The 24,542-nt window shown below is 51.2% G+C and overlaps 9 protein-coding genes across 9 annotated transcripts; 6 read left to right on the forward strand and 3 right to left on the reverse strand.

Moving 5' to 3' along the window:
• The first annotated feature begins 417 nt into the window (after positions 1 to 417).
• BJX68DRAFT_222482 (ribose-phosphate diphosphokinase) lies at positions 418 to 2,044 on the forward strand. The gene is made up of 4 exons (XM_071037998.1): positions 418 to 684; positions 766 to 857; positions 947 to 1,319; positions 1,381 to 2,044. The coding sequence occupies exons 1-4, from the start codon at positions 614 to 616 to the stop codon at positions 1,805 to 1,807; spliced, it is 963 nt and encodes a 320-aa protein (XP_070905514.1). The 5' UTR covers positions 418 to 613; the 3' UTR covers positions 1,808 to 2,044.
• Positions 1,897 to 2,889, forward strand: BJX68DRAFT_4602 (uncharacterized protein). The gene is made up of 2 exons (XM_071049222.1): positions 1,897 to 1,994; positions 2,208 to 2,889. The coding sequence occupies exons 1-2, from the start codon at positions 1,985 to 1,987 to the stop codon at positions 2,654 to 2,656; spliced, it is 459 nt and encodes a 152-aa protein (XP_070905515.1). The 5' UTR covers positions 1,897 to 1,984; the 3' UTR covers positions 2,657 to 2,889.
• Positions 2,060 to 4,009, reverse strand: BJX68DRAFT_222483 (40S ribosomal protein eS6). The gene is made up of 5 exons (XM_071037999.1): positions 3,823 to 4,009; positions 3,614 to 3,686; positions 3,443 to 3,463; positions 2,952 to 3,372; positions 2,060 to 2,886 (listed from the first exon to the last, which is right to left on the reverse strand). The coding sequence occupies exons 1-5, from the start codon at positions 3,925 to 3,927 to the stop codon at positions 2,790 to 2,792; spliced, it is 717 nt and encodes a 238-aa protein (XP_070905516.1). The 5' UTR covers positions 3,928 to 4,009; the 3' UTR covers positions 2,060 to 2,789.
• A 581-nt stretch (positions 4,010 to 4,590) lies between these two features.
• On the forward strand, positions 4,591 to 6,588 carry BJX68DRAFT_4679 (uncharacterized protein). The gene is made up of 3 exons (XM_071049235.1): positions 4,591 to 5,118; positions 5,184 to 5,917; positions 5,970 to 6,588. Exons 1-3 carry the CDS (start codon positions 4,870 to 4,872, stop codon positions 6,052 to 6,054), a joined length of 1,068 nt encoding a protein of 355 aa, XP_070905517.1. The 5' UTR covers positions 4,591 to 4,869; the 3' UTR covers positions 6,055 to 6,588.
• Positions 6,589 to 7,645: 1,057 nt separating this feature from the next.
• BJX68DRAFT_260254 (putative HMG box transcriptional regulator) lies at positions 7,646 to 9,737 on the forward strand (the record flags this gene model as incomplete). Its single annotated transcript, XM_071043845.1, has 3 exons — positions 7,646 to 7,985; positions 8,048 to 8,193; positions 8,259 to 9,737. The coding sequence occupies 3 exons, from the start codon at positions 7,646 to 7,648 to the stop codon at positions 9,735 to 9,737; spliced, it is 1,965 nt and encodes a 654-aa protein (XP_070905518.1).
• Positions 9,738 to 10,151: 414 nt separating this feature from the next.
• On the forward strand, positions 10,152 to 14,277 carry BJX68DRAFT_4686 (DEAD/DEAH box helicase). The gene is made up of 2 exons (XM_071049238.1): positions 10,152 to 10,304; positions 10,429 to 14,277. The coding sequence occupies exons 1-2, from the start codon at positions 10,227 to 10,229 to the stop codon at positions 13,918 to 13,920; spliced, it is 3,570 nt and encodes a 1,189-aa protein (XP_070905519.1). The 5' UTR covers positions 10,152 to 10,226; the 3' UTR covers positions 13,921 to 14,277.
• Positions 14,278 to 14,381: 104 nt separating this feature from the next.
• BJX68DRAFT_4690 (ribosylnicotinamide kinase) lies at positions 14,382 to 15,666 on the forward strand. Its single transcript, XM_071049239.1, has 2 exons — positions 14,382 to 14,719; positions 14,772 to 15,666. The coding sequence occupies exons 1-2, from the start codon at positions 14,538 to 14,540 to the stop codon at positions 15,613 to 15,615; spliced, it is 1,026 nt and encodes a 341-aa protein (XP_070905520.1). The 5' UTR covers positions 14,382 to 14,537; the 3' UTR covers positions 15,616 to 15,666.
• A 51-nt stretch (positions 15,667 to 15,717) lies between these two features.
• BJX68DRAFT_260257 (uncharacterized protein) lies at positions 15,718 to 18,457 on the reverse strand (the record flags this gene model as incomplete). Its single annotated transcript, XM_071043846.1, has 2 exons — positions 15,718 to 18,264; positions 18,329 to 18,457. 2 exons carry the CDS (start codon positions 18,455 to 18,457, stop codon positions 15,718 to 15,720), a joined length of 2,676 nt encoding a protein of 891 aa, XP_070905521.1.
• Positions 18,458 to 18,805: 348 nt separating this feature from the next.
• Positions 18,806 to 20,951, reverse strand: vosA. Its single transcript, XM_071038000.1, has 9 exons — positions 20,929 to 20,951; positions 20,778 to 20,847; positions 20,564 to 20,709; positions 20,425 to 20,509; positions 20,312 to 20,358; positions 20,151 to 20,259; positions 19,767 to 20,082; positions 19,529 to 19,651; positions 18,806 to 19,460 (listed from the first exon to the last, which is right to left on the reverse strand). Exons 3-9 carry the CDS (start codon positions 20,679 to 20,681, stop codon positions 19,185 to 19,187), a joined length of 1,074 nt encoding a protein of 357 aa, XP_070905522.1. The 5' UTR covers positions 20,682 to 20,709; positions 20,778 to 20,847; positions 20,929 to 20,951; the 3' UTR covers positions 18,806 to 19,184.
• Between the last annotated feature and the right edge of the window lie 3,591 nt (positions 20,952 to 24,542).

Below are 24,542 nucleotides of genomic sequence, written 5' to 3' on the forward strand. Positions count from 1 at the left end.
GAAACAGTTCCTCCACTTCTATGTCTCCGCTATTCTTGCAACGATTCTCCATTTCTCGTTGTAAGCTCCAGCATTTGGTGGCGTTCAAACCCATTATCTTTGATTTTCATGTATGTATTAATTCGTTAATTGGCCATGGGGAGGAATGTGAGCTGTTCCCGACGGGCTAGTCGAAGTGCAGGTTGACAGGCCCGGAGGCGCAATGGCATTCTTCTTCCTATTTCATGTATTCCAGCAAATCTTCATGCGAAATCCAGAGTGTTGCGCAAAACTTGGTTATCAAACTAATCGACATTCGTACCCGAACATAGAATATGCCTTTGACTGGAGTGGATTTGCGCGGATGCCTTGCTGCCTGGAAGTGTAGCGGGGTCACGGGAGTCCGAACGGAAGAAAAGTCAGGTGCCGGGCAGCGGGGAAATTCTTTGGGTTTTTCGGAGGTCATCCAGGCTCTTTTCTGGCCAGAGTCTCTCCGGTTCTTTGCTACTTCTATACACTTGCCTATACCCAATCCTTGCGAATCATTTAGAACACTTTTATTTCTCGTGAACCTCGCAGTCGCCGCCTATTTCTCTATTCCGCTCTCCACTCTTCCCCTCAGTCATAAGCTACAATGGCGACGAATTCTATCAAGCTTTTGACTGGTAACAGTCATCCCGAGCTGGCAAATCTGGTTGCAGATAGGTATATCATCAAATCTTGCTATACAAAAGCATATATACTATACCTATTTGCTAGACTAACTTGGCAATCTTGGTTTTCTAGGCTCGGCATCGAATTGACCAAGATCATGGTTCTCCAGTACTCAAACCAGGAAACGAGCGTGACGATAGGAGAGAGTGTGCGAGATGAGGACGGTATGAGCTCCTTGCCGGGTCTCTCTTAGTTCTGAGACTTGTTTTCGGGCAATTGAAAGTTGACTGGCGTGCTTGTCCGTCGGTTATAGTATTCATTCTGCAATCGACCCGGCCGAACGACATCAACGACGGATTGATGGAGCTGCTGATTATGATCAATGCTTGCAAGACTGCCTCCGCGAGACGTATCACAGCTGTCATTCCGAACTTCCCATATGCTCGTCAGGACAAGAAGGACAAGAGTCGTGCACCGATCACCGCTAAACTCATGGCCAACATGCTACAGACAGCCGGCTGCAACCATGTCATTACTATGGACCTCCACGCCAGTCAGATCCAGGGCTTCTTCAACGTCCCCGTCGACAACCTGTATGCTGAGCCTAGCATGCTCAAGTGGATCCGGGAGAATCTTGATGTCAGCAACTGTGTGATTGTCAGCCCTGACGCCGGTGGTGCGAAGCGGTAAGTAGAGATATCCTACCATGCTACTCTTTAGAACTGTACGTTAATCGCTAGAGTACAGTGCTACCGCCATCGCTGATCGATTGGACCTACAATTTGCGCTGATCCACAAGGAACGCCCGCGCCCGAACGAGGTCTCACGCATGGTCCTCGTTGGCAGTGTAAAAGACAAGGTCGCGATTATCGTCGATGATATGGCTGACACTTGCGGTACTCTCGTCAAAGCGGCGGATACAGTGATGCAACATGGAGCGAAGGAAGTCAACGCCATTGTTGTTCACGGCATTCTCTCTGGCAAGGCCATCGATAATGTTAACAACAGCTGTCTGAAGCGCATCGTTGTCACCAACACTGTTCCCCATCAAGAGAAGAAGGAGCAATGCGACAAGATCGAGACGATCGATATCAGCCCTACGCTCGCCGAGGCTTGTCGCCGCACCCATAACGGTGAATCCGTCAGCTTCCTGTTTTCCCACACAGTCGCTTAAATTTCCAATCCCGTGTCTGGAGTTTCTACGTATCTTGAGCATGGTACGGGGAGTTGTAATGATCATTTTTCTTTTCTATTATGAAGTATGAATGAAAACAAAGCTTTAGATGATCTCTTCTTCATGTTTTACACTGGGAGATTAGGTCAAAAAGTTGATGGCGCTGGTTGTCTTTGAATGCATCTCTGTACGTATACCTCAATTGTGCTCCCAATTTCCTCTTCTTTTTTTCCCTTTTTTTTTTTTTTTTCTCCATTTTTGGCATGCTCGTGAAGTCATGATATTCTTATTGAATGGTACTACGGCATTGTTGAGTTTCTGCTGCTATCCACAATATCAACAACTTAAAACTTGAGTACTACGCTGATTGTTGCACCTTTTGAGTATGAATCATTATTAGTAGGTATGTCTTTTGAGATGAAACTATGCGCTCTTGGGGCCGTAAAGTCACCCTTGTTGCGAATCGTTCCTGCCAAGTGGTCAAAGAATCTACTGATAGTAAGAATAAGTCCGCAGATTTCGAAAGTTGACCAGTCACCGTATCCACATTTGGAACAAAGAGCGAAACGTTTCGATCTAAATATAAACAAAAGGTTGAAAATAGAGGGAACAGTCATCAGTAGATATCGAAACAGGGGAATCATGAGAGGAAAGTGCATTTTGAATTTTATCTTTTACCATCATGGAAAGAGAAACGAGATCTTCAATAGATCGGCACGGCTGGTATCCTCCATTGCTGCCCCCAGCCTTCGAGGCTCTCAGCAAACTGAAGACTCTCTCTTCACTCCCAATGAAGAGGCTCCGCGTGCTGTCCTATTTTCTTTTCTTACAAAAAAAAGGGTGAGGTAGAGGAAGATGATGACCGTCGTGTCTTGAGATTCTGTTTCTTTTTTGCCTTTCCTTTCCCTAGCCATAACAGAGAGACGTACGTAACCCGACCATTAGAAACCCCTCAGAGAAAGAAAAACAACCAAAACACCCTCTACTTCCTCATGGAAGAAGCCCTCCGCTTGCGGAGCTCATCCTTCTTGGCCTTCTCTTCGTGGACACGGGTGGCGAGGAGCTTGGCGTAGTCGTTACTGAGTGCGAGTTAGAACACTTGTCTCCAATAGAACTGATATCATATAGAAACGGGGGAGCTTACGCAGCCTCGCGGGCAGTCTCAGCGCGGCGGCGCTTGAGCGCAATCCTGTGACGCTTGCGCTGGAGACGCTGGGGGGTCACCAGACGCTGGATCTTGGGGGCCTTGGTGTAGTCCTTCTTGCCCTCCTTGGCGGTGACGGTGCGGCGGATAACGAACTTGCGGACGTCATCCTTCTTGTCGAGACCGAAGAAGCGGCGGATCTTAGTGGCACGCTTGGGTCCGAGTCTCTTGGGAACGATGGTGTCGGTCAGGCCGGGGAGCTCGCCCTCACCCTGCTTGACGATGCTGAGAGCCAATACAGCAAGGTCCTGACCGGTGATGGCACCGCGGACACTCTTGCGCTTGCGCTCACCGCTACGGCGGGGACGGTAGCAGCTGTGGCCATCGGCGAGAAGGAGGCGAGTACGGGTGGGGAGGAGAACTGGAGAGTTGGTAAGTTTCTTGTTGATGCGACATTCGCGGTCGTCTGCCGGTTTGCGGTTGTTACATACCACCCTGCTTCATGGGGAAACCTATAGACCAAAGATGTCATGTTAGCCTTCAAACCTCATATCAGAAACTTTGAGCAATTCCCCTCCGAAGCACATGTGTTGTTCCAAATATGGATCCAAAGCCCATTGACATAACCAAATTCGAACCCCAGATCGAGAGTCCTTCCATACCTTGCTTGTCGTTACCACCAGTGATCTTGAACAGGTAACCCTTGAATTCATCGCCGAGAGAGTCGCCGGGGACCTAATAACCAAAGACGCCGCAATCAGCCATTCGTTCTCATTCATTGTGCCTAATCTCCTCTCATTTTTTATCTTTGCATTCTTGTTCTCGCGGAGGACGTGTATGTGGAAACCGGGGATGGAGGGACTCGACTGACTTCGGCGCCCATGCGCTTCTCCATGAAAGGACGAAGCTTGCGGTCATCGTCGATTTCGACGATCTTCTGGGACCCATTGGCCGGGTAGGAAATGTTGAGCTTCATCTTGACGGTGATGCGCGGTCAAGACGGAGGGCGCGGGATTGTCGACGGTCGAAGAGGTGCGTTCGGTCGGACAAGCAAAGGACGATGGGGATTTTTGTGTCGGGTTTCCTTTTGGTGTAGCGAGATTTCGGTCTGTGGGCGGCTGACTCAGCGACTAGCCCAACCCGGGTTAGACCCCTCGGTAGGGCTCTTAGTCAGTCGACACCCCAGGCATCGTCGCTCGACGATCTTGACAGGGGCCAAGAGGAGAGCTCTTGTGGCGTCAGCACAGTCAGGTATCGTCTGGATGCTGTACAGTATGTAGTTGCGTCGATAGCGCTGTCTCTGGAGACACTCATTCCTTGGGCCTTTTGGCAGAACACATGGAAAGCCCGCTACGTATAAGGAACCTAGAAACGTGTTCCTGGAACCGCCTCCTATCGCTGACGCAATGCACTAACGTTGCTCGTCCAGTTTCTTCTCCAGAAAGTCAGTTCTGACTATTAACCTTGCAAGAACTCTTTCTCCCCTTTTCTCCTTTCTCACCCAATTCCTGGGCGAGATATGAATATCTGCCCTCCCACTGCCGCCATCCGTTTGATTGCATCGCTCTTCTATCTTTACCCCAAGGCACTACCTCTTCCCCTATCGTTTTCCCCTTGTTTCCCCTCCGTTGATCCGTCGGATTCCGCTCTCCGTTCCTCACGCGACACTTGATATTTGATATAAGCCAACTCCGTCGCTCAAAACTTTGGCCTCTTTTCGACCTTTCTTCCCGAAACCGACACTTCTGGTGTCGCCGCAATACCTGGTTTGCCAACGTCAGCCGTCTATCAGCCATCTGCGGTCAAGTAACGGCGACAAAGAAAGCTCGCCGATCCCCAATCCTTAGGTGCCGAGCCTGCTCAGCGCGCATAGACGACTCTTTGTATACGTGCTTTGTTTGTGGAATACGCGCCCAAAATGAGGCTTGCTAGCAGGTTTCACATCGTCTGCGCCTTTGCGGCGTTCAGCATCATACTTTCTGCCTTGTTCCTCGGCTCCCAGCGTTTCTACTACCGCCGAGTTGGCGGGGCGAATGAGCCAATCGTGGATTTCCAGGCGACAGCATCGTTTGATCGCAGGTTGGTCGTTTTTGGTGACACCTGGAGCGACAACAATGCCAAAGAAGCCCTGGGTGGCAATGTTTGGACCGACCACCTTTGCTCTTATGTGAGTCTTGGCCGCACCACCCGCGTTGGTCAACTCAGAAGCCGTGCTGACTGTGTTGTATCTAGTTCTCATGTCATCATGAGAACCTTGCGCAGACCGCTAAGTCCTTGAGAGGAAGCTATATCGGCTCTGTCGTCGATAATGAGGAGCTTTCTAGCACCTTTCTCAGTCTATACAAGTCTCCTTTAGCTGACTTCAAAGCCCAAGTACAGCAGTGGGTGGCCACTGAGACAAAGGTTGTCCAGAAACTGGACGATGCGGCAGTTCATTCTCGCCGCAATCGTACTATTGTAGTGGTTTCGTTTGGGGTTTGGGACCTGTGGAATTTGATCGAAAAGGACTACGATACCGCAAGCAAGTCGGTTGACCGTAGCGTTGAGGTTATCATGGAGCAGTTTGACCTCCTGTCTCAGAGCTGGGGCACGGATGACCTCAAAGTCATCCTAACACTGGCTCCGGATGTGACTTTCCTTCCGGCCTTTCGCCCGCTCGGGGATAAGCATGTTTCCCAGTACAAAGATACCGTCAAACTGGTCCAGCGTTGGAATGGCAAGCTACGGGACGCAGCACAACAATGGGGGAAAGGGACTATTTACCTATTTGACACAGACTCTTTTCTCACCGACCTTATCCGAGACCGGCAGCTCTATGCCGCAGGCCTTGAAGAAGCCAATGGATTGGGGAAAAATCAAGATCCTGGCTGGGAGAACGTTGAAAGCGCCTGTGTTGAAAGCAGTCCACAGTGGGTGGTAACATCGGAGAACAAGCGATGCAAGAGCCCGGAGAAATATCTCTTTTGGTAAGAAATAAGCATTCTTTGTCAGTCAGCAAGCGGAATTGACGTGATTTAGGAACGATATGCATCTCGGGCCATCAGCCCACCGACTCATGGGCACGGAAGTCTTCCATGGCATTGAGGAGATGTGGCTACGGTAACTGACAGTAAACTGCACAGGTACCGACGTGACAGTAAGCGATGGCTATGAGAGGGGATCATGACCACATCCTGCGAAGAGACCCTTTAAAGAAGAGGACTGGGTTCCGAAACGACTCAGAGCGAGCGAACAAGCAGGACGGATTTTCCCTTCTCCAAATGGACCGGGCCTCAAAGCCGGTTCCAGCTCCTACTGCTACCGAGCGATTAAGTCTTAGACAAGGTGTTCACCCAAAAGTTGGAAGTAGACGCGCGCGCTGATTACCCGCTACAACAAGCAAGGGTCGAGCGCGGATCTCGCAGGGTGGCATTTGACCTAACGGCTAAAAGCGCCGAGGAGCGTCTAGATAGGGTCGCCAATCGCGTGGGGACTGTAACGCGATGATGAAAAGCAGGCGGAGTTGTCCTGGAATGTTACTAGAAATGGAATTCCAAATTCGTCCCAGTAGCGTCACAGGGCAACATGAACAAACGTCGCAAGTCTGAACCCTGTAGGCTGCAGGCCCAGTGGGGGTAAGATCTGCCATTTTCTTTGTTCGCTCATTCTTTGCTTCTTTCTTTGTTTCTCGGAGATCTGTTGGTGACGGCGCAGATGATGGTTGGAGGATGCATAATAGACAGCACTAAGTCGCTTGGAAAGGCGCTACTGTCAGTCACTGGCTGGAAATCACACCAAAATTGAAGCTATCCTGTCACGTCCTGTAAAAGTGGATGTGAGAAGCCGAAGTTATTGGATGGTTGGTCCCCTGTCGCACGCCGCATGCGGGAGAGAGAACAAAGAACGACAACAATAATCACTCTTGACCCAGACTCCAGAGTCCTCTAGACTTGCCAGGAAGTTAGGCATTCTGGATCTGCCACTCAGGCACTGCTACCTACCACCTCGCGACCAAGCTGCCAGACAATCGAAATGTGCCATTTCCGCTCGCCTGCCAACTTTTGCGGCACAGCAGGTCCAACAGAGGGGACAAAGAACCCAACAGGGCCAACACTCTCCAGGGCCGGCGTCAGGTCAGCATCAGGGTTCGGTGTGGGCTCAGTGGAGAGACCCCAGACGAAGGCTTAAAAGATGCTGAGTCCCTTCTCTAGGGTAACAAAGGACTTGAACCCAAATTGTCTCTCCCTGGTTGGCTCCGTGCTCCGTTTGAGTATACGGCCTAGAGCTGCTGGGCGTTGTCAAAGAAAGACAAAAAGAAAAATCGCGAATCGGATCAATCTGACCTGATTATTTTATTTCTATAATTATTATTCTTCCCATAATAATTATAATTATTGTGAGCGTCCAAGCACAAGGCTGGCCACTGTCCACTGTCAATCCGCCAGCGTTATACATATCGCGTTTCTTTCTTCTTTATTCTTCTGCTCCCTGGTTGCTTGTTTCTTTCTTCCTAATCCTCTTCGCCCCCCTCACTTCGTTTTCTTTCATTGCTTCTCGCCCGTTGCCTCTTCCATTCATCTCCGCCTTCTCCTCGTCTTTGGCTTTCTTAATAAATGTCTTACGATCGAGTTCTCCCCAAGCCTGTTGCTCTGCATTATGATTCACCCCAAGTCTCTCTATCAAGGCCAACCAGCAATCTACTCGAACACAAGATCATGAACGACGACATTGTCATGGCCGAGCATCGGCCAGAGCCTGTTCCTACTCCCTCTTATCGTTACTCAGAGAGTCTGCCCAAGGTCAACCTGCTGTCGCTCCATCGGTCCAGAGTTGGCGGGAACCAGGCGCCTCCTTCGCCCCCAGCTCCCCTCGAAGCTCCCAGACCAACCGCTGCTCTAACATCCAAGTCCATCCCATATCGAGACCAGTCTTCAGTGTCCGAGCGTTCATCGTCGTCCAGCCCAGTGAAGTCGGCAGCTCCCACCAGCTCTGTAGACGCAGCCACCCAGTTCTGTCTATGTCAACCGGACCCAAAGATTCCTCGACCACGTAATGGTAGGTTCTTCTTCCAAGAGTGAGAGTTGTGAGCAACTTGCTGACTCTTGTTAACCCTCTAGCTTTCATTCTCTACCGCCAGCATTATCAGGCAGCGGTGGTAGCCCAGAACCCAGGTTTGGCTAACCCGGAGATCTCCAAGATCATTGGGGAGCAATGGAGAAAGCTCCCGCAGGCAACCAAGGATGAATGGAAGAACCTTGCAGAGGTAATTGCAAACCAGGCTGCAGGAGTTCTGCATTGTTGCTCGTCATGCTAATGAGGCCGTTCTAGGAAGAGAAAGCAAGGCATCAACAACAGTACCCCCAGTACCGGTATCAGCCCCGCCGTTATGGTCGCGATGGGAGTTCGAGAACCCTAAGCTCAGGAATCAGTCATAACCCGCCGGGTTCAACCATCTGCAACCGATGTGGCGGCCGTATCATGAATCCACCCACATCCCCAGGCACTACGTTTAGCGGCTCGGTGTCGAGTGGGAGATATTCAGATGCGTCATTGCCGAGAGGTTACAGTTCTGACCAAGGTCAAAGGCCAATGAAGCCTGGAAGCCACGGAGAACCGCGATCCTCTCGGCAGCGTCAGTGGGATGAGAACGGACCCCAATCGCCTTACTCGAAACGACGACGAACCAACCCTCATCTGCCATACAGAACAGAATACCATCGTGATAGGAGTCCCACGGGCACCCCTTACTCCATACCGTCACACGCATCCAGATCAGACAGTATAAGCGCACGAGGGTTTGCCCAGACAATGCAAGCACAACGGGGACTTCGTCCAGTGAAAGAACATCCGGGCCCGGACCCCAGCCTAAAGCTTCCGCCTTTGCAAACTTCAGCCTCTGTGGCAGAGTCCATCACACCTGTCTCTGCTTACCCGCAGGAAGGTATGAGTGCAGAGGCGGCGATAAAGAGCATCCCCTTCCTGAGTAGGATCAAGCTTCTGGCTAAGATAGCACCACCTTTACCTTTTACTTTCCGTGAAGGGGACTCGAGACGCCGAGGCCCTGTGATCGCAGTTGATGGGCAAGACGCAACATTGGTGAAGACTATAACGGAATATCTAAGTCACGCTTTGAGTAAAGAAGGGAAGTTCTACACCCGCATTTTTGAAGGCCCCGATAGTCAACCTGTCCGAGAAAACAGCGCAGAACCGGAGGAGATGAACGAAGGTGCCGTCGAGTATATCAAACTCATCTCGGCATGGCATCACATATCGGACGAAGTAAAAAGCTTCGTCAAGTCGGAAGCTCCGCGTCGGTCATCGGAACCAAACTCGGGGACTAGCCAGAAAGGCTCCCCAGGCGTCTCGCCCCGAACTATCATTCACAAAACGACGGATATGCACATCAGCTCGCCGCCAGCTTCAAGCGAGAATGGATCGGAGGCCGCATCATCGCCTACGGAGCCCAGTGGCGCCGGTCCATTGCCTGTGGCGCTCATTCCACAATACCAGCTCACGACTGCGGACGCTTATGCCTGTATAGTCCCAATCGGTGATGAGTTCAAGCCTTTGGATCACTGGCAGTGGATGGCATCTCTTTGGCGTGCCAACGTTGGACCTGACATCACGGTTTACGTGCGAGAGTGTGATGCACAAGAGATGAGGCAGGTTGGCGGAAACCCTGTGGAGATCCGTCTGCAGGACTCGAGAACGGTCATAATCCGGAGACTCGTTAATGGTCCTAAGGAACTGGAAGAGAAGCTTCTAAGGCGTGTGGGATTCGAGATTGAGGACTATCTTACTCAATAGTTTACTTTTCTTTAAGGCTTTTTGCTTTGGCATTGTTTCGTGTTTCCGGTACCATTTGGCAAGTTGGGGCTTTTGAAAGGTAGGGTTATTATCTGAACTTACAGTTTCATTTGGCGGACTGGAGGTTTTCTGGATATTTTGCATACTGAGGATCATTTGAAAATCTTCACCCTTTGAGGCGCCAAGTTAGTCCTATGTTATCGGTTATTATAATGATGTTTGCCAACAGACAGTAGTCATTGAAGTTGCCACCAGCGAGTAACTTTTTTACTTGTCCTTCAGATTCTTCTGGCGCTGACAGATGCCTGAGGCGAAACTCCCACAGCCTGGGACCCAACTAGGGAAAGCGTAGAGCGGTACGATGTCCCAACCAATGACAACGATTGGTTGCAAGAGTGCCCCAGGAACATATCTCATAATCTCTCGTGTCGACCCATCTCATCATTTCTGATATATTGCAGAAGAACGAGCCTGAAGGCTTTTATAGATATGCTTTTGGATTCTATAGGCGGGGGGAGGCCTCTTGCTCTCCCCTCTCGGGCCTCAGAGGACCCCTTCCATTGCAAGGTGTGTTGCGCCCTCTCATTCGATTCCGCCTCAGCCTTGCGAAGAAGTTGTTTGCCCCAGGTTTCGCGAAGTTGGCATATGATCTAGTCCTCACTCTGAACACAAACTTATACCTTATGTGCAGGGTAGTAACACTACCAAGCCCGGGCCCCCTGAGGGCCCCACTGAGATGACGGCCCAGCAACACCTGGGCTTAGTATCTCTGCCTAACACATCAGATAGCAGCACCAACTCTATCGCTACGCCTGCAACTTCAGTGGCTCCAGAGTCTTTACAGGGTACACCCAAGTCAGAGAGGGAGATGTTGCTTGAGAACTTGGATTCGTTTATCGCTGTTGGTGTACTGGAGAAGTCTAACCATGCAACCACGAGTTCTACTGCGTTCCCACACGCTGAAATCGCCAGTTTGGAGAAGAACAACTGGATTCGAACAACAACCCATCGAGATGGGCAGTATTTGCACCTCTCCTATGTACGAGTCTATGTTCTGCCGGATGATGTTGGGCAGACGCATGTGCATCGGAAAAGTCCGGCGCTAAGAAGGGCTCTGCGAAATATCATGTCGAAAGTCGATCCTTCGCCTGAGGCTTGGAGAGGTGGTGCGCGATTGGGGGAGAAAATCAAGGCCATCTCGCTTGAGAGTGCAGAAGACGAGTCACTGTGGTACATATTCAACACCCTGGAAAATCCATCACCGAGGGTGGAGATGATCAAAGACCCTTTCGCGAAGCACGCGATGGTAGATTTACTTTCGACATGCTCCGCTGAGGAGAACTGCAATGATGCGCCACAAACATACAGTGGCATTTTGGGCCTGAAAACTCCTCTATATCCTTATCAGCGCCGATCCGCGGCCACCATGATTCAACGAGAAGTCCAACCGCATCAAATGCTCGATCCGCGCCTGCAGCCATGTACAAGTCCTACAGGTCAGGAATATTACTATGACCGAGAGAAGGGCGACATTGTCCGGGACAAGAGACTATATTCGGAGGCCTGTGGGGGTATTCTCGCGGAGACTATGGGTTGCGGAAAGACGTTGATTTGTCTGGCTGTGATTCTGGCTACAAGCGGCCACTTCCCGCAAATTCCTTTGGAGTACCAAACAATGCATAACCCGGTACGATCCCGGACTGGAAGCCTTCTGGATATGGCTGCGGCGGCTGCTGGTCGGCTTTCGCTGCCATGGAAAGGTCATTTTGACTCTTTGAGGAAGATTGGGGAGCACTATGACGAATGTCTCAAGGCATGCGAGGCCAACCGCGGTGCCTATACCATTCCCCCGGTGCCAGGGAGACATACTGGCCGCCAGAGCGCGGAGTATCCTCGGCAAGCCGAAATGCATGTTCGTCTTTGTTCAGGGACATTGATTATTGTACCGCCCAATCTACTTGATCACTGGGTTAGCGAGATCTCCACCCACACGCATGGGCTTAAGGTCCTGGTCCTGCGTTGCAATACGGACACTCTTCCAGCGGTCGAAGATCTGCTGACATATGATATCGTTCTTTTTTCAAGAAGTCGGTTTGAGAAAGAGGCTGGTGACCACAGCAATGGAGGGTGGGACCGTCGCAAGCAAGCCTCGCCTTTAACCAAGGTGCATTGGCTGCGAGTCGTCGTCGACGAGGGACACAATGTGGCTGGCCACGGGCACCAGACGACTATGGCACACCTTCTCGATCGGCTCCATATTGAAAGGCGCTGGGTAGTATCTGGAACACCATCAAGCGGGCTATACGGAGTGGAGGTTAGCCTGGCGTCTCAGGAAACGCACACAGACGATACCGACCTGGCTGAAGCGACCACAGCTGCTCTACGCGGACGAAAGAAGACTAGCAAGACTATTGGCCACGAGATGAAAGACCTCGATAACCTGCGCCAAATCGTAGCGGGATTCCTGGGCGTCAAGCCCTGGGCCAACCCGCAAAACAATGATCCCGCAAAATGGGCAACGTATATTAAACCCAAGGGCACCGACGGTCAACGACGAAAGGCTCCATCTCTGCGAGCTACATTACAAGGCTTAGTTGTGCGACATCGCCTAGATGTTATCCACAGTGAAATTCCTCTACCCCGGCTGCATAACAAGGTGGTTCATCTGGAACCGACATTTCACGACAAGCTGAGTTTGAACTTGTTCATCTTCATCTTAGCCGTCAACGCCATTACATCAGAGAGGCAAGACCAGGATTACATGTTCCATACGCGCAATAGAAAGCATCTAACTCGCGTGATCAACAATCTACGTCAGGCTGGATTTTGGTGGGCGGGTTCGGATTTTGAGTTGCAAGGAACTGTCGATGTTGCGACAAAGTATCTCGAATGCAACAGAGAGAAGATGACCGAAAGCGACATTGAGATACTTACACAAGGCATTCATGTTGCTCAGACGGCATTAGGGTCTGTCAGCTGGAATTCATTCAAGAAAATGCATGAGCTAGGTGTTTTTGTCGCAGGGTTCCCTCCTGAGGCTCGGAACTTCTGGGCGTTGGATCCGGCACAGGCTCATCGTGAGCCTCTTCTACTTGGGATTTCCCAAGCTCGTCTCGCTCAGCAGTTCGTCACGAAGCACCTGCAAGCATGCGATCCAGCTGAAGGCCTGGCGGGTGCAGGTATCAAGATCCGCCATGAGCTATCAAACCGCGATGGCTTTGATACTTCGACAGCTGCACCGCAGAAGACAACACCTGAAAGCCCTGTCAAGCGCAAGTCAGCTAAGCAAACTTTTGATAGAGGAATTTTTAGGGAGCTTCCATTCGATTCGCCGCTAATGGGAACCAAGCTAATAGCTACCGCGTCCGCAAAGCTCACATACCTGCTGGACCAGGTCCAGGAGCACCACAAGGCGGAGAAGATTATCATCTTTTACGATAATAATAATTCGGCGTATTGGATAGCAGAGGGCATGGAACTGCTTGGTATTGATTTTCGTATCTATGCCAACACTTTAAAGCCAGCTCTGCGTGAAGAGTACCTCACTCTGTTTCGGGAATCCCAACAAGTTCGCGTCCTCTTGATGGATCTCCGACAAGCGTCGCACGGTCTACATATTGCTCATGCCTCTCGAGTTTACATCGTCAATCCCATCTGGCAGCCGAACGTTGAAAGCCAAGCCATCAAACGTGCTCACCGGATTGGCCAAACGCGTCCTGTCTTCGTGGAAACGCTTGTCCTACAAGACACACTTGAGGACAGGATCCTCCGCCGCCGCAAGGCAATGTCTGATACCGAGATCCAGAACGACCTCTTGGACGACAGCACAATGAGCTCGATCATCCAGCACGAGCAGTTCATCCCGATGCCGTGCTGCGAAGACTCGGCATCCCTCGCTTTCCTCCGCCACCCAACAGGCTTCTTCGACCGACATCGCCTCCCGATTCCGGACAGCGCGGAGGTTGAGATTACACTCCCGCAGACTCCCACAACACCAGTCAAGCGCAAGCGCAGCGGTGAATCGTCGCATCGTGGTGTTGGGTTCGGATGTAGTGCTGGCTCTCCGAAGAGAAAGCGGTCGCCTCCACAGCTGCAGTTCCGTGATGTTCATGGGATTATCATGGAATCTCCTAAACGAACTGTATCGCCTGCTTGGTTGAATACTCCTCCGCGCTCGGCGTGAGAGGTGAGGGCTTGGTCTAATGTACTTGGTGTCTATCTGGATAAATGTAGCATAATGCAAGGTGAATAGTCCTGTCATTGTCTGGTAGAACTAGACGACTCTGGTGGGAGGTCCTCGAAGGAAGGCACGTTGCTTGGTCGGAGTTAGACGCGCGATGGCGGATTTATTTATTCTCAGGCTTCTAACTTCGATAGTCTACTACACCAAGGTTTCCCCAGCGTGCCCTAACATAGGCATGAATCTAACTCGCGACAACTTCCAGAGGGAGAAGGCGGGTTTCTGAGATGAGCGATTTGTTGAGATGGAGTAATAGTACCTGTTTTGGATCTGGAAAGAGTCTCTTGCATTAGAATAATCCATCATCGTACACTCTACGAAACAATCTTGTATACTCTATTTCGTAGAGATACATTATATATACCCCACCAAAAACGGCTATATAAATCTCCGGACACACACAAAATGACATCACATGATAGGAACATCCCACCATCCCACCAACATCAACCAATCAAGCTACACAACCGAATGGTACACTTTGGACTACGTCCTCGGAAGTAAGTTGCGGAAACTTTCCAGGAAAATTGGAGAGGAAGAAGAGAGATAGAGCGGAAGCCATGGGAAGAACCTCCATAATCGCCCTCTCGGGCCCCTCATCAAGCGGGAAAACGACGCTCGCGCGACTCCTCCAGCGCATTTTTGCCCATCTCGATATGAAGAGTGAGCGAGGACAAGCACAAGCACCACCTATATCGACATTCATAATCCATGAAGATGATTTCTACCATCCTGACGACAAGTACCTCTCCCCCATCCACTCCGCCGTCAAATAAATAACTGACGAAATGCAGGATCCCCTACACGACCACAAAATCCGGCCAGCGCATCCAAGACTGGGACTGCGTCGAGGCCCTTGACATAAACTTCCTCTCTGCCTCTCTGCGCTACGTCCACGAGCACGGACATCTCCCGCCCCGGCTGAAGTCCAAGGAGGACCTCAACGACGTCTCACCTGATTCCGGTGTCGATGATGCGCTCATCGAGGAGTTGAAAGATGCTGTTAGGGGTCGACTATCTGGTCTGGGTCTCCCGAAAGAGGCAGAGGGAGATGGGAAGTGGACCCTGGCGATTCTTGAGGGGTTTTTGCTCTTTGCGCCGCCGGTTTCTGATGCTCGAGGGAAGCACCCGCTTCGACCCGTGCACGACCAGATAGACGTTCATCTCTTCCTGCCAGCACCGTACGACCTCGTCAAGATGCGGAGGGAGAAGAGGAGCGGGTATGTGACCATCGGCCCTGCGCCGACGCCGGACCTACCTCAGCGGTCTTCGGTCTCTGATGTGGGCAGGGAAGAGGATGAAGGCGAGCTGGATCTGGACGCAGAGGATGATCGGCCGTCACAAAACTTCTGGACGGATCCCCCTGGTTATGTAGATGATATTGTGTGGCCACGGTATGTGAGGGACCATGCGTGGTTGCTGTTGGCTGAGGATGAAGTGGCGAAACCGGGGCCGCTGGATTCAATTAAGGGTGACGACGAGCTGGTCAGGATGGCTGGGCAGGGTGTTACCCTGAGGACGGATGCTGGTGTTACTGTTGCCCCAGGACAGGGATCGCTGCCGATGGCGGAGCTGTTGAAGTGGGCTGTTGAGGAGGTCTTGGACCATTTTCAACAGAGCAGTAGCAGAGTTCAGTAACTGAGAGTTTCTGGAAGTTGCTATTCATAGAACGTTTAGAATCAATATCGTGACATCTAGCGCCTCTGGCCTTCCATAAAATACATGTAACACCTGTTTTATTTACTCAATAGGACCTGACCAACCAAGCCAATAGTCAATTCTATCCCTGATCGAGTTCGGAGACTCTTCGTGCGCACCGCTTTCAGCGTTTATATCCCCGCTCTGTCCACCATACTCTCTTTCGGTTTCCAGAGGCATTTCGGACTGAGCGGAACCGACATCAACAGCCCCGTGCTGGTCCAACATGCTCAGCATATCTAGACCCGCGATGCTTTCACCATCAACCGTATTACCGAGGCCGTGCTCAGCCTTTCCCAATGTGTCGAGTTGCGAGATCTGGGTTGCTGAATCGGCGGCTTCCAGGCCAACTTGGGCTACCGGCGGAGCCTGTCCGGGGCAAAGGTAGATAGGTTTGACCGGCGATAAAGACCTAGTTCCCAGAAAAGTCAGACAGAGTAATCCGACGAGAGCCCATTTGAGGAACTGTCGGGCGTCCTGAGCGAAGTGAACAAGCTGCAGCTGAACTGCCCTTTCCACCGGGGATAATAATTGCCCTGTTGAAACAGTCCCCACAGACGACGAGTCCTCCAATTGGTCCTTAACATCTTCGATGGCGAGCTCAGCATGGCCATCGCCTTGGGTCGGTTCATTTCGATGTGCCAATCCACCCCGACGGGCCCGAGCTTCGAAAAAGAAGTAGGCAGACTTGCTTAGCATCTCCATTAGATTGTGTCGGAGGAAATCTCTAGTGCGCTCACGCGACGCTGGCGATGCTGAGTATATCCGGGGAACCCAGTATGCAGCCTCTCGACCCGTACCACTCGATACCCAGGTCAGACAAAGCTTCTCCAAGTCTTTGGGAGAGCAGGTAACATGAATATAGGCAACTCCAGTCTCGGCATATTCGTTAGCTAGTATATGAATCTTCTTTAGCCCACCTTTCCGCGGGCTAAGATCACAGTGGTAAGAACCTTCGGGGCCGCCATCCACATAGAGGAGGATGGAGCACCTGTCGGTCCAGAAACAGCGGTTGTGCAGTTTAACCGAGAACATTACGTTGAACCTCAATTCGAACTTCTCCCGATCACCTTGGTGGCCAGCTGTCGTCTTGACCACGCTGTGAGCTGCGACTTCTTGATCCACAGTAAAGTCTGTAACATCACCACCATATCTTCTGTCACACCTGCGCATGGGAATCACGAGATTACCAGAGTTGACGAACTGTGCGATGAAACAATTCTCCACTAGTTTGGCCCTCTTCACATTCAAAGTCCGAAGCTCTAGGCCATGACGAGAGGGCATAAGAAACAGGAAGAATCCACTCTTGCCATTCCCGGTTCTCGGAAGCCCGGGGATCATCAGATCACTCCATCCTTGTTCGTTTGGGAACGGGATATAGAAAGATACAGTGATAGTGACCTTGAATGTTGCTGGCTGCACTTTCTCGGAGTTACTGAGGATAATGAGCCCATCAACAAGTTTCACCTCTGGTTGATCGGACAGCTTAGCTTCGTTACTCTCCACGTGGTCATAAGAGTAGGTCGGGTCTTCCAAAGAACGTGGCGCAAACTGTGATTCGGGATGCTCGCTGTATGATTCCGGCCCCTCAAGAACGGGCTCTAACTTACTAGCTGGCGAGGATGGCGGATGCTGCTCACGAGAGCGCCCCAATTCAGTCGTGGCAGCAAAATCCGCGTTGTTGGACATCCGTACAACTTCCGTTATGGGGTCTGCAACAGCAGCAGTTTGCCCTACAACATTGTCATGAGAAACAGCTTGATCCCGCAATATTTCCGTACGTGCTATAGAAGCTATCGACACGGAAGACCTCAAGGGCGTATTTTCTGGGGTGAATGTCGGCTTAGGAATCTTGCTAGGCTTCCGAGAGGTCTTCTCTTCATGTGCCAACATTCCAGGCAATATCAGCTTTTCCGAAGCCGTCACTCCACCTGCTGGTTTGATAGGACGGGTAGGACGAGCGTTCTCATTGCGGACAAGCAAGCCTGATCTTCTCTGCCGCTCTGATTTTCTCGGACTCGTGGGGCAGGCAATGGTTATTTCGGAAGGTTTTTCTGCCGTAGTTGACATGGCTGGACAAGTTTGGCGACTGTTGCGGGGCGTGATCTCCCTCAGTACTCCACCAATTTCGTCCTCGTTGTCAGAATCAGGGAGCTCAGCATCTGTAGCGCTTCTCTTCCGGGATGTAGTCGAAGGTCCCGATCCTGGTAGGCGACAAGGTGGCCTAGGAGAGCAAACTGCAGAGGCGGAACTTCCAAATGTGGACTCTGTGTCGGGCCTGCGGTCATGCTGAGGATTCTTATGGTCCTCTAAAGGCTCGTCGTCATCTTTACGAATCGGACTGGCCTCAGAGACGTGAACACTCTCTGCAGAATCCTCAACAGAAGGGCGCACGCCAATCTCGTTTTCACCCTCGACGATCAGGGGAGAGAATCCAAACAGAGGACTCTGGGGAGTATCATCCTCTTCCTGATTATCCATCTGATTCTCGAACTCCCGCGAAAGGCAATCTGCAAAAGCATTCTTGAGGTAGATGTCGTTGTCTCGCACGTTCAAAAGCTGTAATCGCGTATTGGGAACACATTTGACCTGCATCGGCAACAGTCTCAGAATGAGAGCTAAAACCTCGAGTGTGGAGATCGATCCCACTTACCTCAAGGGTGATTCTAAGATTGGCTAGTTCTTCATATTCTCCGCTCCATGTGCAACGGACCTCCAGGTCGTCGAATTCAGGCGAATCTGGGACGAATGACTGGTTGCGGTTGTTTGAGATTGTGGCCATGATGCATTGGGAATGAAGGTGGTCTTTTACTATGGTGAACAATGCTGACTGCGTAACAAAGAATCAAAGCCCCCGATCAAGGTAGGATGCTGTCCAGAAAGAGGGGCAATGACTGTGTTGATTGATACCTGGAGGTGATAGAAATCAGGGTCAGGCAATAAGGCCGCCACATCTTGGTGTTATTCAGGCAGGAACAATCAAATCCGGCTTGAGGTGCTGCTGGCCCGGGGAAGTCACCATCAATTTTCCTCCTGGCCCAATTGAAACAGAACTTCAAATAAAGATCTGTCAATAGAAAAGATGCGACTAGAGAGTATCGGCCTTTGTTGTATCAGACCACAGTATGTCGTTAGCAGTAGAAGCCAGTCCATTGCATGTCTAGCAGCAAATGCACTGCACTTGTGGCAGAGTAAATATATACAAAGAATTGAACCATTACCTTTGTCCCTTGAGAGCGGAGTCAAAAGAGAAGCGAAGCCCATATAAAACAGCTAGTCCGACCTGTTGTTTGCACAGTTACCCTTTTTGTTCCCACTGGCGCCGTGTATCCCCGTAAAGCATCCCATCCGTTACCATGAAGCGTAGTAAGACCCAGACACCTAACCCGCAGTCTATCCAAAGCACACAAAAGCGAAGGGCAAGAAGGAGATAAGCACAGGGCATTATGAGAATAAGAAAAGACCATCAAATAATGAGAAAGAAAAGTATTGATGCGAGGTAATGGTCCTTAACGGGGGGTTCCATTTGCTGAGCCTGGATGGTCAAACCCTGTCTGGCCTGGTGTGACACCATATCGATCGGCTTCACTCGGTGCGAGAGGCTGAGATGGCAGTATGGGCGTAGCTGCCTGGGGCGATGGTTCGAAATATCCTCTCGCCGATGTGCCGTTCGTCCCCTGGGGGTAATTGCGTCCTTGTTGCAGGGGTGGAAGAACTGTAGAGCTACCGGTGTAGTGGGGTCGAGGATATCCTTGTTGCATCATTGCTCGTGTCGACTCTGGAGTCTGCTCAAGGGTATTTATTCAGTCAGCTACATGTCTCCCAGAAACGCGACTTTTAAAACAGCTCATACAGGTGTACCCGGTTGATTCACCATGCCTAAAGATTGCATAGTCGCTTGCTGACTAGACCGGCTTTGAGCACCCGGATCTTGGATCTGGGAGACTTGAGTAGATGATGGAAGCCCGTACGACATCTGAGCAAGTGTAAGTAAATGGCTATAGACCATCCTGAACCCCGGAATAGCCATCATCCCGAAAGCTGTAGGGATCTTGATCTGGGTGAGTCCACGGGGCCTGAGTTTGACGAACCGCATAGTCGGGCACTCCAGTGTGTCCAGTAGGGTATCCTGGCATCATAGGAGTCGGATAGCCTCCCGGTTGACCATACATGGCCGCAGTTTGGGGGTATGCCTCTATCTGACGCATCCGCCCTTCCGGTTCATAAACGTTCCTAGTACCAAAGTCGACCGATGTTCGCTGACGCTTCACAGGTCCATAGTACGCGTAGTCACGATTCGGTGCCTGGTACGTAGGGTAGTTACTTGCAGGAATTTGCATAGAGGAGCGTTCAGGAGAGCGTGGGAGAGCCTGAGGGAATTCTTCTGGCCGTGGCGCTTGTCGCTTACTACAATGCTTTCGTTAGCCTGGTCTCTTGAATGGTCGAAAGCCAACAGTCACTCATGGCTCACTCACATTATAGTTCGCGGCTCCTTGCGGATCCTGAGCTTCACACCCTGGTCCGCAAACGATCTGGAGAGGAAAGTCGACTCGGCCATTCCGGGGAAGCTCTTCGGTGGCGAAACTTCGTTGTGTTAGCGCCTGAACGAGGATTCTCCTCGAGTGACAGATCTTACCAGTGAACCGATCCGAAATGATTGACTTCAAGTACACAACCTCAGTTCTGGCACAGCAAGGTCAGTACTAGACTCTACACCCGAGTCCGGGCGCAATTTTGAGAACCACCCACTTTCGCATCTCAAAGAGCGTGAATTTCAGCCGGAAATCTCCTTCAACTTTAACAGACAGGTCTCCCCATACGAAAAAGCCGCCGTCTATAAGGACAGTCAGCGCGCTAGCAATGTCCTCGAGGAGAAATGGCCAATTACCTGTGTTATCCACATCCTTTAGTCGATGCAGCGACGAGACCAAGGTTCCAGTGAGGTTAGTGGACGGTAAGCCTGGAGCTGGAGCATCATCCTGCGCATCGTAGAGACTACAGCACATGAAGAAATACGGGCTCTGCAGATAATGCCTAGTACCACCCGGATTTTTAGCAAACACAAGCCTCAAGGAGAAAGCGATCAAAATTCTGCCACTTACTGAGCAAGATAGGTCCCTTCCTCCCTCACCCTGATCTGCACAATCGGCGGCGGGTCAACGGGTTTGCGTTCTGCAAAATAGATTCAAGCCCAGGATCAGCTTTTGCTCTTCTTTTCAGATGCGCGCCGTTCTAGAACACGACCTCACGTACCTTTCTCCTTCCCGCCGGCCACACGCGCCCGGGTGGGCTGCTGGCGGACGATCAAGTCAAAGTCATCACTGCGAAGCAACACCGTCAGCGTCGCAAGCCTCAAAACTAGCGAGATTTGAATGAAATTCAGCCCTCGACACAAGGAACTGGGGACAGACCTCTGAGAAGGGGGAGGAAGGGTAGGATCCGGGTAATTCGCCGCACTCATCAAGGCGAGCTCTGCAGAAAGAGGACTAGGTAAAGAGCCAAAGGATCCGGACAAGGGGATATCCGTCAGCACGAGAACCGTGAACCAAAGCTGAGTTGAACCGGGGCTCCTCTGGGAGAGGTAGTAAGACGGATGGTAAGACAAAGATAGGCTCGAGACAGCTTCGTAGAAAAGTGGAAGAGAGAGGAAGGAAGCTAATCCCTGGGACCCAAGAAGAAGAGCTCGCGGTCAAGCTTGGGGACAGATACCGTAGTGGGGGGAGAATTTGGAGGGGACAATTAAAGATGGGCACAACGGTAGTATGATTTCCGGAGCCAGTCAAGCTCAGGCGGCACTTGTGGAGCGATAGTGAAAATTGACAAGCTGCAGCCCTCCGAATTGAGCGTGAGTTTGCGTATAGTTGATGTACCGCAAGCGGCGACGGTAGTTTTGATGGGGGTTGATGGTGTCGTCAGAACGCAAGCGGCAGGCGCGAGTGCAGCCGAAGACAGTCGCAGTGGCAGCACCAGAGCCAGAGCCAGAGCCAGAACTCAGCACCGGTTCCAGACAAACCTTAACACAACCAGCGGAGGAACGTCAATTTCACCACCAAATTTCGAAGTTCTGCTGCTTTGCCTCCCGTTTTCTTGCTTAAATTCCCTTATCCTCGTGATTATGGAGCTTTTCCTTTCTTTCTCCGCGATGGAACCTTTTTCTCTTTCCCAGCACGTCTCGCAAAATGCTCTCAAGTCAGAGTGGAAAAGAAGGAAAAATGCAAAAATTGTTGTAAACTGGAGCTTTCCCGACCGTGTATTTCGGGCTATCCAATAGTACGTAGTAACAAATTTTCAGAGTCGGCAAATCGGATGAAAACGAGGTAAAAGGCCCAGCGCCAGTCCAGTCAAGAGTCAGAACTCAAAGCAGGCATGGATAGGCCACCAAACTGTAATGGAAGAGGTGGCGGAACACACGGCCACACGACGATAAGACAGTAGCTGAATGATGGGTCTTGGTCTGGAAGTCGCCTCCGAGTCTCTGACGCACAGATCAAATTCCGACGAGTCAAACACAAGGCATAATAATAAGAATCAAATAATCGGCAAAGTAATAATATTCGCGGTGGTGGAAAAAGGTTTTGGAAAGCCGGGCTTTACTAAGATCAGACGACAGCTGAGCCAGGCAAATAATGTTGGGTGGAGCTGTACCAAAGTAAGTACTCTGATGCTGTCCTGTCGCCTGGTGCTCTCGTCGACCACGGTTCTGTAGGCGGGCTAAGGTGAGTATAAGTCTTGACGATCCGACACGAACCGCTGTACCATGGAGATGATGCGCACATTGGCAGGTCCCGGAAGATCCTGGGGGGGCACCAGTACAATTAAGTCGGATTTCAGTTCGGCGACCTGCGCAAGTCTCAAAGTCTACCCTTTGCCTATGCAGATCGCCTGACGACCGATCGAGCTAAGCACAAAATCCACCGCGTTTGCGACAAACCAGGACTGGCTTCCCCAAGCACACCCCAGTCCACAGACGTAACAAGTGGCTTTGAGTGCAGCAAGATGGAGCCGGCTATGCAGGTGATCAGACCCGTTTACTGCGCGCCACGCAGGGTCTCCAGCCCTCCCCGTGACTCCGGGTCAATGGGTGGTTTCAGTGCGCGGACCTAGCATTCCAGTCAGTCAAACACGATCGATAATTCAAGGTCCTGTCTCCGCGTTCCTTGGTTGGGGCATTCGTACTTACCTAAACTCTTAATGTACTTCATGCGCTGGGAGGTCATTCGTAGATACGTACTAGTACCTACCTATCCTCTCAGCTAGCAAGACCTGCCAAAGTTGTTATCGATTGAATCGAGCAATTAACAAGGCTAACATAGCCGAGTCTTTGTCCTGCACGAGAAGTACGAACCTTATTTCTATTGGTCCCAGTTGATCCAGCGTCCCCGAGTTCCTAAACAAAGAACGACCCAAGGGAGAAAGAACGGGTGAAAGTGCGGGGAGCACCAGGGCTCAAAGCCCTCGAGAGAACCGCTGATACTTCCTAGAGTATTCCCGCGCTCTTTTATTCCTTTTTGTTGACACTGCTCAAGAGCTGATGAACGAAATATCGTGAGATACTCTGATCTCCAATGAGCTCGGACCAGGAGTTGAGAGCCCGCACGCCCTTACTCTTCCCGCCGTCAATCGTAACTCGACTGCAACTCTTTGCGAACGCGAATTCCCGCGGGTTCTCCTTCGAATATCATGAAATGATATCTTTCGATCAATGGAAAACGTCCCAGCCCAACCTATTGTCGAGAATCTCCGAGTCCCTCCTTTTGCGATAACTCCTTCGTTGATGAATGCCGGTTCACAGACAATATCGCAACCGCGTAATGTTGGCAAGGACAAGAGAATGAGAAAAGACGACTGAATAAAATGGAAGACCAGACGTCCAGGAACAAGGCTCAGTCGCGAGAAAGTCTGGGAACGGGCCTCTTTTGAGTGCAGCGCGAAGAGTCAGCTTGCGACTCAAGCTGGGTGCGCTTCCTGCGGCCGAGGAATCGAAGTGCGGCGGATGCATCACATTGCCTATACCTTAACGCGCAGGCCGCAGAGATCTGCCGTTCAGACAGGAATAGAAGTGATCGCTTGAGTCGATGATTCGATGTCAGTGGACCGCGCGCCCTAATCAGCCCTGAAAACGAATCGGCGAGACGGATCGAGCTGGTTCATGGAGTGCAGCAGCAGCCAAAGACAAGGCTGCACGCTCGTCGTTCGGGATATGATCATCGATGCAGGAGTGCCTTCCTGGTCTTTGTCGATGCTCTGCGCATGAGAGCCAACTAGCCTTACCTAGAGTGGTATGTGGTGGTCATCTTGAATGCACTACGCTCTCCCATGCATAACCCGAAGGTAATCGAATCACACCGGGGAAGAGCGCGGCTGAAGATTACACAAGGTTTTGTTTTGTTTTTGCGTCTCCATCGACATTTAGCCGTTTCCGTTGGGCCGCGCAGATGAGGACGAATCTTGGCTCCTAACAGGTGGCAGCTGCATCTAGCCGCATCTGAAGGCTTGCGACAGTCCTCTTTCTCCGGGCCCATCTAGCTTGATCCAACATCAAGAGATTTAGTTTCCGCCGGCGCAGCTTGATATCGCTGAGCGATGCTCTACCATCAGCCGACAATAATAATTCATTCAAAAGATCAAGTCGTCGATCTTAGTAGCGCGGGCAAGACCAACAGGGCGCGGAGGGAGACTCATATCAGAAAGTTCTGACAACTCGGATGGCCACGCAAGGATGCAACGGACCAATGAAACTCAACTGTCAAGGGTCTAGTTCCATTTCCTGCAAAAGGTGCGAACCCCATTCTACCCCTCCTTTCCCTCTCTATCAAAAGCACAAGAAAAGAGAACGGGGAGGGCGAAAAGTTGGAATCGATCAGTCG

Source organism: Aspergillus pseudodeflectus (genome assembly GCF_044049435.1).
Source record: "Aspergillus pseudodeflectus strain CBS 756.74 chromosome Unknown BJX68scaffold_1, whole genome shotgun sequence".
In the NCBI taxonomy this organism is placed as follows: domain Eukaryota; kingdom Fungi; phylum Ascomycota; class Eurotiomycetes; order Eurotiales; family Aspergillaceae; genus Aspergillus; species Aspergillus pseudodeflectus.

What these genes read in the sequence shown, in the direction of transcription:
- BJX68DRAFT_222482 (XM_071037998.1), top strand. Translation starts at nt 614, where the DNA reads ATGGCGACGAATTCTATCAAGCTTTTGACTGGTAACAGTCATCCCGAG. An exon ending in GCAAATCTGGTTGCAGATAG is followed by an intron (nt 685 to 765) that starts GTATATCATCAA and finishes TTGGTTTTCTAG; the next exon opens with GCTCGGCATCGAATTGACCA. An exon ending in GACGCCGGTGGTGCGAAGCG is followed by an intron (nt 1,320 to 1,380) that starts GTAAGTAGAGAT and finishes GCTAGAGTACAG; the next exon opens with TGCTACCGCCATCGCTGATC.
- BJX68DRAFT_4686 (XM_071049238.1), top strand. Translation starts at nt 10,227, where the DNA reads ATGCTTTTGGATTCTATAGGCGGGGGGAGGCCTCTTGCTCTCCCCTCT. An exon ending in AGGACCCCTTCCATTGCAAG is followed by an intron (nt 10,305 to 10,428) that starts GTGTGTTGCGCC and finishes CCTTATGTGCAG; the next exon opens with GGTAGTAACACTACCAAGCC.
- BJX68DRAFT_222483 (XM_071037999.1), bottom strand. Translation starts at nt 3,927, where the DNA reads ATGAAGCTCAACATTTCCTACCCGGCCAATGGGTCCCAGAAGATCGTC. An exon ending in AGAAGCGCATGGGCGCCGAA is followed by an intron (nt 3,687 to 3,822) that starts GTCAGTCGAGTC and finishes TTTGGTTATTAG; the next exon opens with GTCCCCGGCGACTCTCTCGG. An exon ending in GAGACTGCCCGCGAGGCTGC is followed by an intron (nt 2,887 to 2,951) that starts GTAAGCTCCCCC and finishes ACTCGCACTCAG; the next exon opens with TAACGACTACGCCAAGCTCC.
- BJX68DRAFT_4679 (XM_071049235.1), top strand. Translation starts at nt 4,870, where the DNA reads ATGAGGCTTGCTAGCAGGTTTCACATCGTCTGCGCCTTTGCGGCGTTC. An exon ending in CCGACCACCTTTGCTCTTAT is followed by an intron (nt 5,119 to 5,183) that starts GTGAGTCTTGGC and finishes TGTTGTATCTAG; the next exon opens with TTCTCATGTCATCATGAGAA. An exon ending in CCGGAGAAATATCTCTTTTG is followed by an intron (nt 5,918 to 5,969) that starts GTAAGAAATAAG and finishes GACGTGATTTAG; the next exon opens with GAACGATATGCATCTCGGGC.
- vosA (XM_071038000.1), bottom strand. Translation starts at nt 20,681, where the DNA reads ATGTGCTGTAGTCTCTACGATGCGCAGGATGATGCTCCAGCTCCAGGC. An exon ending in ACGCTCTTTGAGATGCGAAA is followed by an intron (nt 20,359 to 20,424) that starts GTGGGTGGTTCT and finishes TTGCTGTGCCAG; the next exon opens with AACTGAGGTTGTGTACTTGA. An exon ending in CATTTCGGATCGGTTCACTG is followed by an intron (nt 20,260 to 20,311) that starts GTAAGATCTGTC and finishes AACACAACGAAG; the next exon opens with TTTCGCCACCGAAGAGCTTC.
- BJX68DRAFT_4690 (XM_071049239.1), top strand. Translation starts at nt 14,538, where the DNA reads ATGGGAAGAACCTCCATAATCGCCCTCTCGGGCCCCTCATCAAGCGGG. An exon ending in TTCTACCATCCTGACGACAA is followed by an intron (nt 14,720 to 14,771) that starts GTACCTCTCCCC and finishes GACGAAATGCAG; the next exon opens with GATCCCCTACACGACCACAA.